This window comes from Ascaphus truei, unplaced genomic scaffold (genome assembly GCF_040206685.1).
Source record: "Ascaphus truei isolate aAscTru1 unplaced genomic scaffold, aAscTru1.hap1 HAP1_SCAFFOLD_955, whole genome shotgun sequence".
Taxonomy (NCBI): Eukaryota; Metazoa; Chordata; class Amphibia; order Anura; family Ascaphidae; genus Ascaphus; species Ascaphus truei.
The window spans coordinates 76,713-91,849 of NW_027457294.1; the positions used below are offsets into that span (position 1 = coordinate 76,713).

The window sequence follows — 15,137 nt, forward strand, 5'->3', positions numbered from 1 at the left end:
ATATGGGAGCAGAGCGTTAACAGCGGCGGACATGAACAGCACATCACGCAGTATCGCTGGGAGACAACCCGTGTAGGCGCTTAAGCGGAAATCTCCCCGTTGTGTCTACAAGGAAGGACAAAAAGTAATGTATTTTAAAGCAGCAGTCCAAGCTGCTGTTTCCCTCCCTTTAATAAGTGCTTCAATACAATCCACACGATTAGTAATTAGCCAAGATGCCGATCGATCTGTTCTCCTGTGATCGATTGGCGGACCTTTGGCTCTGGGTTCACTAAATGTCTGTCAGTGCAGCAGAAGGGGACCAAAGATGCAAAGTTCTGTGGGGAAGATCATGTGACCAAGCAGTCACTAGATACAATTGGTGCACTGCTAGAGAGAGGGCAGGGCTCAAAAAGGGGTGTGTCAGAGTCTGTTTCAGAAGAGGAAGGGGATGTGACTTTGTAAATGGTTGCTATATAAACAAAAAATGCTTGTTACATTATAATACATTAAAAATGTCATTCAGAGATGTTTAAAAAAATAAAAGAAAAATAAATGCCACAAGTATTTTTTCATAGTACAGAATTGATTTATTTATATAATAAATAAATAAATAAATAAAAACACATGCAGGATATTGCTTGGTTTGGGGCTGGTTCAAGAAAAAGTGTGCTGGGTCGTTGGGTTCTCAGCATTAAATGGGACAATGCCCCTTAGCACCAATGTGAACCAATTCCAATGACATTTAACCCTTTGGAAGTCTACAGACGTAGCTACTACGTTATGGGATCTGGAACGCCAGGGGCCCCTTGATGTACTGTACTAGTTACGTCATCATCTTATTGCTCGTTTGTGTAAGGGAGACCGCATCCTGAATCAGGGACGGTGCGATCACTAGTGCTGGTTCCCTGGTCACTCCGGTACTCAGAGTTAAAGGGTGAGTGACCCAAAACCTGACACCTATGCTGTAACATTTAAAGGGTGTGTTGTATGTCTTTATTTATATAGCGCCATTAATGTACATAGCGCTTCACAGCAGTAATACACTTTGTAATCATATAAATAACAAATAATACACACAACAGATCACAGGAATAAGTGCTTCAGACATAAAAGTAGCATTGTGGCAGAGGACGCTCTGCTCCGAAGAGCTTACAGTCTAATTGGTAGGAGGATGTTCCGGTTAGTGCGTCTGCAGGGAGCCAAGCTCTATGTATCACGTGTATAGTATCAGCCACGGTGCTACTCATATGCTTCCTTAAGCAAGTGTGTCTTAATGTGTGTGTTAGTGAGACTTGGGAGGGGGGGATTGCCTCTGGCTGCTCCCCTGTGTGAGATGCCCCTGTGTGATCAGCAAGCGCTTGTACAGCCAGAGCCCCCCCTCCCCACCTCCCCTTATCTTTACTGGCTCTCTGATAAGGACAGGCGGTAAGGCCTGGGACCCGCTGCGCCCGGCGGCGCGGGCGGCTGCACAGGCTTTCCCCACCAGCAGGGGAATCCTCCCGAGCCGGTCCCGGCCCCCCCTGGCTGCACAGCTCACTACACGCTGTGACGCGTCAGCCGCTATGGGATACAAGAGAATTGTAATCCCTAGCTTCGACGCGTCACGTGGTGTGGCTGTGAGCCAATGAGGAGGGGAGGCTTCGGGAGGAGGAGAGGCTTCGGGGAGCGGGGAGGAGTGTGGAGTGCCTGCCTCTGTGTGTGTGTGTGTGTGTGTGTGTGTATGCGTGTGTGTGGGTGTGTATGTATGCGTGTGTGTGTGTGTGTGTGTGTGTGTGTGTGTATGTATGTGTGTGTGTGTGTGTGTGTGTGTGTGTGTGTGTGTGTGTGTTGCTTGTGATTCAATCAGCAGCTCCAGCCCGAGCCCGTGGAGGGAGGGAGGGGGGGGAGAGTAGCGGGTCCCTCCGCTGAAGCCACGCCCCCACCTCCCTCAAGCCTCCCACCTCCGCCCACCTCCCGCTCCCTACAGACCGCATATCGCGGTCTGTGTATGTCAGCGCCCCGCCTGTCTGCAGCGCGGGAGCGCTGACGGAGGGAGCGGGGCCTTAGCCTAAGGGGGAAGAAAATACTTCCCCTTTCAGAGGCCCACAAGATATTCAAGTGGCTGGCAGGCAGGCAAAAATGCTCCCGCCCTATCGCACAAAAGTAAACAGGGTTTTCTGTGGGAGCAACACCTCCAAATGACGCTCATTTTATGAAGTGGCCAAAAAAAGGCTTTAATCCTTATGCTGCCAGAGGGGCGAAATAAAATTAACATTTTAAAAAAACAGGAAGGTGATCCGGGTCAATAACACAGATCTACGTTTCAGAAACCACGAGAGTGAAACGCGTCAGACTATTTTAGAAAGCGACGCGAGCCAGATTTCTTCACGAGAGATCGATTCTACAACAAAGGAAAGGGTCACTGTAAGTAAAAATAAATAGGGCATATAAATAAAAACAGGAGTAGGGATACGGTCTACTTTTAACCCATCCTCCTCCTCGAGGGCCACCAACAGGTCAGGTTTTCAGGGAATCCCTGCTTCAGCACAGGTGGTGCAGTCAAAAACAAGTCAAAGACTGCACCACCTGGGCTGAAGCAGGGATATCCTGAAAACCTGACCTGTTGGTGGCCCCTGTGCTGAAGCAGGGATATCCTGAAAACCTGACCTGTTGGAGGCCCCTGTGCTGAAGCAGGGATATCCTGAAAACCTAACCTGTTGATGGCCCTTGAAGACTAGTGCTGGCCAACCTCTGGTTTAAAAAGCTGGAAAGGAGTCGCAATGTTGGCTCGAACTCGGTTTAAACCCCCATTAGCACAGCACTGAAGGCGTTAACAGAAACAGCAATACATCTACAGTAATGTTCATTAGATAGAATGAGCAGGAAACTTGGTCTCTAATGACCCGCTCGGGCTTATGAAAGGGATCCCCGCTCCCTCCAGACACTTTGCAGACAGACGAGAGTAATTGCTTCTGCAGTTAATCATGGAGTCAATAAAAAGACTGCAGCCGGAGATCAATCTTCATTAGTGGGAATGAGAAGGATCTGAGAGCTGCAGCGGCCATTAGGACTGCAGGATTACATTAGGAACGGATTACTAGATCAGCAAATGACGGATCCATTGTGATCTACACGGAAAGATGCTCGGCAAATGAATATAGATCGTTTTTTTAAAATGCTGGGTCATGTCAATATTATTTTCTATACAGCTACAGTGTCAACTGCACTGGAATCCCTGCCACTTCCATAACGCTTTATATAAGGGTTTAAACAGAATAGCCAAGGGGAAGAAAGGAAATAAAGCCAAAGAGAATACCGGGTACAACAGAAAGAACTAGAAGATAAGATAAAATGAACCAACGTTAATATTGCTATACACCCGGGGAATAGGGGGGCCATATTTACCACAAACCCTACGCGTTTCGAGGTACAATCTCATTTTACATGCCAAGGGCATATGGATATTAAAGGTCACTGGGATTGAACCCTGGTTCCCCCACTTCATAAGTAGGGTTACCCCTACACTATTCATTATTAAAGCAGCCGCTCATTGTAAAAAACATTGTGAAACCTCGCCACCGATTATCCTAAACATGGATTTTAACCCTGAGAGTTTTGCATTGGTTTGCTGGCCCCTCGGGCACTCGGGGGTTATTGCTCCTTTGGCAGTGATAACCGGTTATAAAGGGGCCACTTACTGAACTCCCCTCTCCATTGCCACGTCATCCTGCGCTGGCAGTTGGCTCCGGGCTTGTTAAAGTCACAGGCAGCACATGTAGCTTCATCCACCATAGCGGAGGGCTGGGGAGAAATAGGTGCGCAGGTCAGGCGGGTGCAGATCGGGACACACCCTCATCTCCCAACTTTATAGGGATGTGTGTGGGGTGTGGATAGAGATAGAGACACACACAGACAGAGACACAGACACACAGAGGGACACAGACAGAGAGACACAGACACACAAAGACACACAGGGACGCAGATACAGAGACAGATGCACAGACAGATGCACGCACGCACAGACAGAGACGCAGAGACAGACACAGAGAGAGAGACAGACGCACAGACACACAGAGATGCACAGACAGAGACACACACACACACACACAGACAAGAGACTTTCTTTTCAAAATCAAACATTTTTGTGTTTCTTTCTTGTAATTTTTATTATAATTACAAGGTTGCGGGGCAGGGTATTTATAATAGAAGGATTGATTTTTGCTCATATTTATTTTAATGTTTGTTTTTTTCCCCTTTTTGATCTAATGAATCGGCGACAACACCCTCTATTCTGGAGAAATATTCATGTCAACTTATTTGTATCCAGACACCCGGGGCGACGCGATACGACAGCACAGGCGGCAATCTGGGGCTGCAACCAACCTGCAGGCGGTTGGTGAGGATAATATTGGGGTACATAGCCCCTACGTCCAGATGGTAAATGAGGGGGCACTCTATTCGGTTCGGCACCTCCTTCAGCGAGTTCAGCTTCTTTTTAATCTCGTCGCAAACCTGCAGCAGAGTGGAGAAGGAGGAGGGGTGTTGGGATTTGGAAGCTCACAGAGGGATGGGGGGGGGGGGGGGGAGAAAGGGGGGTAGGGCGACAGCCACAGGCGGCGGTTACCTCTTGGAGGTTGGTGACCTGCTCCAGCGGCACTTGCTCTTCTTCCTCTATAGCGTGACGCAACGTCAACTCAACGCGCTGCAGCAGCAAGTCAAAGGCAGCGGGGTTCTGTGGGGGGGACGCCGTGTGACAAGTAAACCAACATGGACACCACCAGAAAGGATTGCAAACCCCGTGAAAGGAAATCCAGGTACTTCACCAAAACGGAGTGCCCAGGGACTCCCAAAGTGGGGTTTTTAACCGGCATACAGGCGGTCCTCGCATCCGCTTTCCGTCGGATGCCTCACCCGCCGCCTCATAATGCAGTCCGCTGGACGCATTATCCGCCGGTCACCGCCCCCGAATAACCACGACCCGCAATCCAAACGGCCCCGTTACCCGCCGGCTGTTTGCGGGAGTGCATCCCGTCGGATAAGCGAGGACCCACTGTACCGGAACCTGTCACGCTTGGAAACATAGGTGAAGGCCGCCATTTTTATTCCCCTGGCGGGCTTTTAAGAATTGTGATCTTGTTTGCAATGCTGCGCTCGAGTTCCAAGAGCGGTTATACAAAAGCGCGGCGCTCTCCGGGGGTTCAGTTATCTTGCGAGAAGTCAGGAATCGTCGTATCGGTCTTTGCGCTGAATCATAACTTCAGTCAGCAGATGCTTTATTTATTTAACCCCTTCAGGGCACTTTTCACATATTTCACAGAGTTTAGCACACAGGACAATAAGAAATTGCTTATATTTGTGTAGGTAGCTGCTAAACGGAGGTTACAGTGACGAGGTTGGCGGCTTCAATCATGTTTTGATCAAAAGATGCAACCAAATGTCTCCTGTGTCACACAGACGTCGGATCTAAATGTAAACATGCCTCTAGTATATATTAGCCCAAATTGTTAGAAGCGCTGGATCTGTTCTTTGTTTCCCATATATGCAAGGCTGATCCTTTTACCGGCAACACACTTCTTAGGCCGCGGTTATAGTAGGCGGGCGGGCGGAGCACGTGGCGTTGTGCGCACCTGCCCCAGAGGCGATTCGCGACCTTTGGGATGGAGAGGGGGGGAAACGCGACGGGGAGGCGTGTCGAAGTTGTGCCCGTGATGTCACGTGAGCGGTTCGTCGTCATTGGCCGAGCCACCTCGCGTGACCCGGCCGTCGTGCGACAAAAATCAAATGTATTGGTCTGCTGGAGAACGGCGCGCGGGCGCGCTCGGTGTCCTGCCTCAGAGGTACGGCCTTTTGTTCGGAGTATGGCCGCGGCCTAAAGGGAGGAGCGCAGGCAGCGTGCACAGGATCGGTCTTGGAGAAGTGGAACCTTGGGGTGGAATTGTCCTAGCTGCCCACAGTGGCCTCCCAGAATGTAAGCGCTCGGCCCACACTATCAGCCCTGTTGTACTCATTTCTAAAACTAAAAACACACCAAAAACAAAACCCCATTCCCGCCTGGCCCATTGTTTTGTAAAATATTGATTCGTTTTTACAGCAACGGAACCAGGTCGTCGGCCAGAGATAAATATGGCTTTTAAAATGTATTTATAGCAAATACAAATCTCACTTGTGAGGACATTCCGCCTGAGACACGTGGTCTGCAACCTGCCTTTCACCATTATCTCTTAGCGCTTCCACTGCAGCCAGGGTTTCTGGGTAATGACATGCAAATGAGCACACCTTTAGCTACAAATTGCATGTCATTTCCCAGAATCCCTGGCTGCAGTGGAAGCGCTAAGGAGGTAATGGGGAGAGACAGGGTTGCAGACCCGCCTGAGACAAGCGAATGTGCTCACATGTGGGATTTTTATTTGCGGTACACTGTACGGTGTGGGGGGGGGTTTTCGTCACTTATTTACCCACCACAATTTATACCATGTGTGATTGAAATGTAGTTATACAAAACTGCCCATCTGCAATGACAAGGCAGAAGGCACGCAAGAAAAAGAGAAGGGAAAGTTTCTGCACCTTTAGCAGTGAAAACAGATATAAATTGGAGTTTATACACCAGTCTCCTTGCTGCAAATCTTGGGGAAAAACAACAAAACGACTCAGATTTATATTCACGGATAAACCTGGTGACTTCCCGGTTTGTATTCGTTTTGGCAACTGGTTGCTAAATGACCTCAGCAGCGATTCCCTATTCCCGTCCTTGAGGGCCACCAACGGGCCAGTTATTAAGGATCTCTCTGCTTCAGCACAGGTGGCTCAGTTGAAGACTGAGGGACCTGTGCTCAAGGTGGGATATCCTTATTACCTGGCCTGTTGGGGCCTGGCCTTATTACCTGGCCTTACTGAGCCACCTGTGCTGAAGCGGGGATATCCTTATTACCTGGCCTGTTGGTGGCCCTTGAGGACTGATGTTAGGAACCCCTGCCGTAGTGTGCATGCTGAATGTCGGTGATAAAGCACAACACGGACACTGCGATAGTATCGGCAGCGGAGTCCGGTAGGAATCCTAGTCTGGTTGAGTCACGCTTACATGTCACACACATCTACCCAGCACGCACCATTTTGAAGCGGCAGGGTATGTCGCTGCGGAACACCCCGGACTCCAGCGCCTCCACGTGGCCGCCCACGTACGTCTCAGAGTCCAGCACGTGGCCGTCGCTGGTCAGCTTGTTGAACACGGTCTCCTGCTTGTTGGGGAAGATGATGTTTGCGTGGTACGCCTGCACCATGAGCAGCGCCTCGCACAGAGTGCCCGAACCCTTCCTCAGCACCTGTGATCAGTGAGAGTTACATACAATATCAAAGCACACAACGTGTCACACACACACACACACACACACACACACACACACAATATGCAGGCACCACAAAACAAAATACATAAAGCCATCATGGATAAATCAGACTTCTTTACAGGCGCGCGGCACAAGACCAAGGCGCGCGTCCCTCTCCTACCCCCCGGCACAAGGCCTCCCCTCCAGCCCAAGATCAAAGGATCCCCCCGCCCCGGCACAAGACCAACACCACAAGGTCTCTTGGTTACCTCATCAGGCTCCATTGGGATGATGGTGCACAGCGCAAAGATGAAAGGATGCACGTACTTCATGTACATGTAATACGTAGCCACCGCGTCCGAGACAGAGTACGTCGCTAGGACCTAAAGAGGGACGCAAAACGTGAGAGAGGAGAGAAGATCTACAGCAAAAGGAGCGAAGACGACAGCAATAGGTAGCAGTGCAGGAGCACATGTATAAGAAGCGCAATGTGGCTGAGAGAGGAAGATATTTACTAAGCTGCGAATCCGCTCATCACACCGCGATCCCATGTTAATGGTCATTCACCGCGGGATCGCAGAGCGGTGTCCCCGATCGGAGCTCGGTGACCCCCTGCGCTAACATGAGGTTTGCTGGCTCTGTACCTGAGGCTCCTCGGTAGCCATGCGGCACATCTCCTCCGGGTCCAGCTCCACCGGGTCATAGCCCAGCTTGGCCTTGGCCGCTGCTTTCAGGTTGTGGCTGCCAACTGGCAGGTAACTGTCTCTCTTCACCCACCTGGAGAGAAAGCACAAACAGTCAGCTCTTCCCAGAGAAGCCGGGCTACCACACAACGTCACCCTATTCCTACATTAAATGTGTGAACTATACTGCAGTGTGCTGCTTGCCCCTTTGGGAATGAAGGGCTTACACACGTACACCCCCCAAGCTAGTGAGCAAACCATGGAAGCTTTTAGGGCTACAACATCCCTCACCCTATGAAATACGGAGGCGCGGTCTTTGCCCGCGTTACAGGAAGAGCAGCAGCCACTTTCAGGGGGTGGCAGGACTCTGGATATTAATTAAAATCCATTTGTTCGCTCTGCACCATCCCAACTCTTGCGTTCTGCTCAAGGATGTCTTCTCTCTACCCCCTTTGTCTCTAAAGCCCTCTCCCGCCTTAATCCTTTTTCACTGACTGCCCCACACCTCTGGAATGTCCTTCCCCTCAGTACCCGACTAACACCCTCTCTATCCACCTTTAAGACCCACCGTAAAACACACCTGCTTAACAGAGCATATGAATAGCACCGTGACTGATACTATACACCTCATACATAAAGCTTGGTCCCTGGCAGATGCACTTACCAGAACTCCCTCCTACTGTCTCTGTACGTTCCTACCAACTACCAATTAGACTGTAAGCTCTTCGGGGCAGGGACCCATTTTCCTAATGTTACTTATGTCTGAAGCGCTTCTTCCCATTATGTGTTATTTGTATTATTTGTTATTTATATGATTGTCCCGTGTATTACTGCTGTGAAGCTCTATGTACATTAATGGCGCTACATAAATAAAGACATACACTCATACATACATTTGCATCAACTGCAGAGAGCCCATATTAAAGAGGGGTATGGTGAACCTGGAAAGGTGCGTGTTCATGTGAAGGTATTTTATACCTGAAACAATCCATATGAATGCACGAAGGGGACTTATACTCCCCCATGTTATCCTTCTGGAAGCCGATCTCTTGGAGCATGTTCATCCCGTGGACCGCGGCACGAGTTTCCACGAAAGGCCTGCAACACACAGGAAGTTTCAGCCAGCGTCCGTATTGACGGGGACGCCCCTCTTCTATACAAAAAGGGAAGGAAGGAGGCTGTGAGGGGAACAGGAAGAGGAGACGGCAAGGACTTACCAGTCAAAGAAGTCCCCGTTGTATGTTACAATTATACTGGGTCTGGTTTCCTGGATGTGCTCAAACCATCGCTGGATCATATGTGCCTGAAGCAAGAGCATAAAATCAGTGATCACCGGCGACAGAGACCACGGGACTACCAAGCAGGATGTCCCAGGGCGACTCGTTACCTCGTCCGGCTCGTTAAAGATGCAGAACGGCCCCTCGTACTCCGGCTTCGGGGTGAACTCAAAGTCTTCGATGTCCTCCGACACGATCTCCCGGTTTGTGATTAGGTAACCCTAAAAAAAACACAGGAAGGAAAGAGGGCTGGAGACAGAGAACCCCAAAATCTCCCCTCTGCACGTGACAAACACACACACACACACACACACACACGACTTTACCAACTCTCGAATTGAGAGTCAAATAATACACAAACACACCCGCTCTACACCATCATACCTTGGCGTTGCCACTCCCCATTTTAGATTGTAAGCTCCCCGGAGCAGGGACCCGGTTGCTCACTATACCAGTATGTGCGAACATTGTTGAATTATCCTGCTGCCTCACACCCAGGGTACTTGCAGACTATGTTAGCTCCTTATAGATAAGCGAGATCAGTAACGGAAAGCCCTCCTGACTGACCTGTCCATCAATCATATAGGAGATCATCATTATCTGGTCCGATTCTGCGTCTGGGAACTTCAGGGGAAGTTTGGTGGTTTCGATGTCAAACGCCAGAACTACTGGATCCTGCGTGGAGGTAAGAACAGGTAAGAGGCCACTGTGAGTGATCCGGAGATCCTCTATACAGTTAAGATTCAACAAAGTATTCCGGCCGCTCCTCTTACCGTGCACCCCACAACTGGAACAATCTACCGGAGACTCTCACAGCCGCAACCAGTCTAAGTTCTTTCAAAACTAAGGCGGTCTCACGTTTTAATCTGGTCTGTAACTGTTACATACGCCTATAACATATTATCTTTTACTGTGCATGCAATGTCTTGTTTATTATGCAACCATAGCTATGAAAACAGCGCGTAAGGATGTTCCCACTTCCACTCTTACTGGGCAGCGGGGGTGCAGAGCTGTGGCTTTCCCAGTGCAGCAGAATACTACATCCCATGGCAGTACAAAGACATTACGGAGGGTATCTGCGGACACAGCGGGCTGTAGAGGGGACACTCACCGGTCTCTCCACCAGATCGTCCCGCCGTGTTATCTCAGGAGGGTAAGAGCTGCCGCGGTATCGGACATTATACCAATGAGCCTGTGAAGCAACACGAGAGACAGAGTGAGAAAGACTAGGGCATGCTGCATACTCCGGACAGCATAGACCTGAATGGAAGGAGTCAGAGCAGCTCTTGTAGGAGAACCTAGAACGTCGTATACAAAGACATAACAAAACCGTATAAGTCAATGCGTGATGTATTGTGACATTGTTGAGATGGGGTTTACTTATTATCCCGCTGATAAAGGAGGAGGTAGGAGTCTAGGTAATGTGCATTTATTACAGTATCAATCCCAATGAAGGCCTTATATGGACAGAAACATTGATACATGTCTAATGATTTTAGATCATTATGTAGGAGGGCCTGCCTGGTATACCTGCCTTACAGCCGCTGTTGTACTAAAATATAGATGCAATAAATGACATGCTAATACACGTAGTTTGCTATTCTGGGGACCGGTGATATGATCAACTTACACTGAAACGTCTCTCCCTGGAAAGGAGGATTTCCTCTTCTACTCACCACGTGTATCTTTAGGTCTATGGACAGGCGTACGTGGTACGGGACATCATACTCCCGCATGTCCACTATGTTTTCCATCTGATCGGAGATCTTCTTAGAGGGGCCCTCCTCCTCTGCTGCAAAGCTGCTCCCGGTCAGAGCGCTAGAAGGGAGAGGGACCACAATGTGTGAGAGGGGGAGAGGGGGAGTGAGAGTGTGTGAGACGGGGAGAGAGAAAGAGAGAAGAGAGAAAGAAGAAAAGAGAAAAAGGAAAGAGAGACAGACAATGTGTGAGAGAAGCCACAATATGAGAGAGTGAGAGACAATGTGACACAGACAGCCAACAGGCCATACTAAATAAGCCATAAGACACCTCCCCACCCTGAAAGACATCATGGCCGCATTTATGTGAATGGGCCATAGAGAAACGGTTTTACTGAGCGATTCCGTCTATAAAGCACCTTCTGGGCAGAGGACCATAAATAAAATGTAGACACGTTGCAGCCCACTTACTTGCATGTGCTGCAAGGGGCCATATTTACAGATCCATGCTACGCAGGGACTTATGAAGCAACGCTGCTTAGAAAATATGGCCCAGTGTGCCCACCATTACAGCATCAGTACCACCTACGGGTCAATGGTTTGGGTCATATTTGGTGTTCGACTTTGAGACTGTCTGACCCACTTTTGTCACTGACTTTATCCCCCTCGTCTAGGCCTCCCCCAAGTTGGGAAGGAGGCCGGCTGGCGGTGCCCAGACAGGGGGCAGCGGTACCTGGACAGCATCGCTGTGTAAGTGTCACTCGCGTGGTCTCGCTCCTTGTTCTTCCTCACCGCCGGGGAGATCTCCTTCCTCACTTTCACCAGGTCGTCCACCGAGTGGAAATATAATTTGATGTAGCTCCGCTTCAAACCCACCAGGTGGTTCGGCTGCAGGAAGACCAAATAAAGACTGCACTGTGGCTCGGGCGTCACAGGCTGTGCGCGGCCCTAAACCTGAGGTTACACATGCGCGGCCCTAAACCTGAGGTTACACATGCGCGGCCCTAAACCTGAGGTTACACATGCGCGGCCCTAAACCTGAGGTTACACATGCGCGGCCCTAAACCTGAGGTTACACATGCGCGGCCCTAAACCTGAGGTTACACATGCGCGGCCCTAAACCTGAGGTTACACATGCGCGGCCCTAAAGACGCGGTTACGCGTGCGCGGCCCTAAAGACGCGGTTACGAACGTGTGCCCCTAAACCAGAGGTTACAAGTGCGCGGCCCTAAAGACGCGGTTGCGCGCACGTGGCCCTAAAAACACGGTTACGCGTGCGGTCAGTATATAAAGTTACATCAACATTCAAGCATCTGCAAGTTACACAGAGAGCTTCTATACGTGACGGTTACAAGTTACACAGAGAGCTTCTATACGTGACGGTTACAAGTTACACAGAGAGCTTCTATACGTGGCGGTTACAAGTTACACAGAGAGCTTCTATACGTGACGGTTACAAGTTACACAGAGAGCTTCTATACGTGACGGTTACAAGTTACACAGAGAGCTTCTATACGTGGCGGTTACAAGTTACACAGAGAGCTTCTATATGTGACGGTTACAAGTTACACAGAGAGCTTCTATACGTGACGGTTACAAGTTACACAGAGAGCTTCTATACGTGACGGTAACAAGTTACACAGAGAGCTTCTATACGTGACGGTTACAAGTTACACAGAGAGCTTCTATACGTGACGGTTACAAGTTACACAGAGAGCTTCTATACGTGACGGTTACAAGTTACACAGAGAGCTTCTATACGTGACGGTTACAAGTTACACAGAGCTTCTATACGTGACGGTTACAAGTTACACCGAGAGCTTCTATACGTGACGGTTACAAGTTACACCGAGAGCTTCTATACGTGCCGGTTACAAGTTACACAGAGAGCTTCTATAAGTGACGGTTACAAGTTACACAGAGAACTTCTATAAGTGACGGTTACAAGTTACACAGAGAGCTTCTATACGTGACGGTTACAAGTTACACAGAGAGCTTCTATACGTGACGGTAACATGTTACACAGAGAGCTTCTATACGTGACGGTTACAAGTTACACAGAGAGCTTCTATACGTGACGGTTACAAGTTACACAGAGAGCTTCTATACGTGACGGTTACAAGTTACACAGAGCTTCTATACGTGACGGTTACAAGTTACACAGAGCTTCTATAGGTGGCGGTTACAAGTTACACAGAGAGCTTCTATACGTGGCGGTTACACGTTACACAGAGAGCTTCTATACGTGGCGGTTACAAGTTACACAGAGAGCTTCTATACGTGACGGTTACAAGTTACACAGAGAGCTTCTATACGTGACGGTTACAAGTTACACAGAGAGCTTCTATATGTGACTGTTACAAGTTACACAGAGAGCTTCTATACGTGACGGTTACAAGTTACACAGAGAGCTTCTATAGGTTACAAGTTACACAGAGAGCTCCTATACGTGGCGGTTACAAGTTACACAGAGAGCTTCTATACGTGGCGGTTACAAGTTACACAGAGAGCTTCTATACGTGACGGTTACAAGTTACACAGAGAGCTTCTATACATGACGGTTACAAGTTACACAGAGAGCTTCTATACGTGACGGTTACAAGTTACACAGAGAGCTTCTATAGGTTACAAGTTACACAGAGAGCTCCTATACGTGGCGGTTACAAGTTACACAGAGAGCTTCTATACATGGCGGTTACAAGTTACACAGAGAGCTTCTATACGTGACGATTACAAGTTACACAGAGAGCTTCTATACGTGACGGTTACAAGTTACACAGAGCTTCTATACGTGACGGTTACAAGTTACACAGAGAGCTTCTATACGTGACTGTTACAAGTTACACAGAGAGCTTCTATACGTGACTGTTACAAGTTACACAGAGAGCTTCTATACGTGACGGTTACAAGTTACACAGAGAGCTTCTATAGGTTACAAGTTACACAGAGAGCTCCTATACGTGGCGGTTACAAGTTACACAGAGAGCTTCTATACGTGACGGTTACAAGTTACACAGAGCTTCTATACGTGATGGTTACAAGTTACACAGAGAGCTTCTATAGGTTACAAGTTACACCGAGAGCTTCTATACGTGCGGTTACAAGTTACACAGAGAGCTTCTATACGTGACGGTAACAAGTTACACAGAGAGCTTCTATACGTGACGGTTACAAGTTACACAGAGAGCTTCTATACGTGACGGTTACAAGTTACACAGAGAGCTTCTATACGTGGCGGTTACAAGTTACACAGAGAGCTTCTATACGTGACGGTTACAAGTTACACAGAGAGCTTCTATAAGTGACGGTTACACGTTACACAGAGAGCTTCTATAAGTGACGGTTACAAGTTACACAGAGCTTCTATACGTGACGGTTACAAGTTATACAGAGAGCTTCTATACGTGGCGGTTACAAGTTACACAGAGAGCTTCTATACGTGGCGGTTACAAGTTACACAGAGAGCTTCTATACGTGACGGTTACAAGTTACACAGAGAGCTTCTATACGTGACGGTTACAAGTTACACAGAGAGCTTCTATACGTGACTGTTACAAGTTACACAGAGAGCTTCTATACGTGACGGTTACAAGTTACACCGAGAGCTTCTATACGTGACGGTTACAAGTTACACCGAGAGCTTCTATACGTGACGGTTACAAGTTACACAGAAAGCTTCTATGGGTTACAAGTTACACAGAGAGCTCCTATACGTGGCGGTTACAAGTTACACAGAGAGCTTCTATACGTGGCGGTTACACAGAGAGCTTCTATACGTGACGATTACAAGTTACACAGAGAGCTTCTATACGTGACGGTTACAAGTTACACAGAGCTTCTATACGTGACGGTTACAAGTTACACAGAGAGCTTCTATAGGTTACAAGTTACACAGAGAGCTTCTATAGGTTACAAGTTACACCGAGAGCTTCTATACGTGGCGGTTACAAGTTACACCGAGAGCTTCTATACGTGACGGTTACAAGTTACAGAGAGCTTCTATACGTGACGGTTACAAGTTACAGAGAGAGCTTCTATTCGTGACGGTTACAAGTTACACAGAGAGCTTCTATACGTGGCGGTTACAAGTTACACAGAGAGCTTCTATACGTGGCGGTTACAAGTTCCACAGAGAGCTTCTATACGTGACGGTTACAAGTTACACAGAGAGCTTCTATACGTGACGGTTACAAGTTA

The 15,137-nt window shown here is 48.6% G+C and overlaps 1 protein-coding gene across 2 annotated transcripts in view; it reads right to left on the reverse strand.

The window, feature by feature from the left end:
* POLE (DNA polymerase epsilon, catalytic subunit) overlaps nt 1-15,137 on the reverse strand; it is a 58,209-nt gene that overhangs the window by 35,180 nt on the left and 7,892 nt on the right. For both annotated transcript variants that reach the window (XM_075585144.1, XM_075585143.1), the window contains exons 6-18: nt 11,674-11,828; nt 10,920-11,061; nt 10,355-10,435; nt 9,811-9,918; nt 9,354-9,464; nt 9,184-9,269; nt 8,945-9,064; nt 7,928-8,060; nt 7,553-7,666; nt 7,068-7,280; nt 4,586-4,693; nt 4,345-4,473; nt 3,660-3,762 (exon numbers count right to left, since the gene is read on the reverse strand). In XM_075585144.1, the coding sequence (XP_075441259.1) occupies nt 3,660-3,762; nt 4,345-4,473; nt 4,586-4,693; nt 7,068-7,280; nt 7,553-7,666; nt 7,928-8,060; nt 8,945-9,064; nt 9,184-9,269; nt 9,354-9,464; nt 9,811-9,918; nt 10,355-10,435; nt 10,920-11,061; nt 11,674-11,828 (1,603 nt within the window). The remainder of the gene's footprint in view (nt 1-3,659; nt 3,763-4,344; nt 4,474-4,585; nt 4,694-7,067; nt 7,281-7,552; nt 7,667-7,927; nt 8,061-8,944; nt 9,065-9,183; nt 9,270-9,353; nt 9,465-9,810; nt 9,919-10,354; nt 10,436-10,919; nt 11,062-11,673; nt 11,829-15,137) is intronic.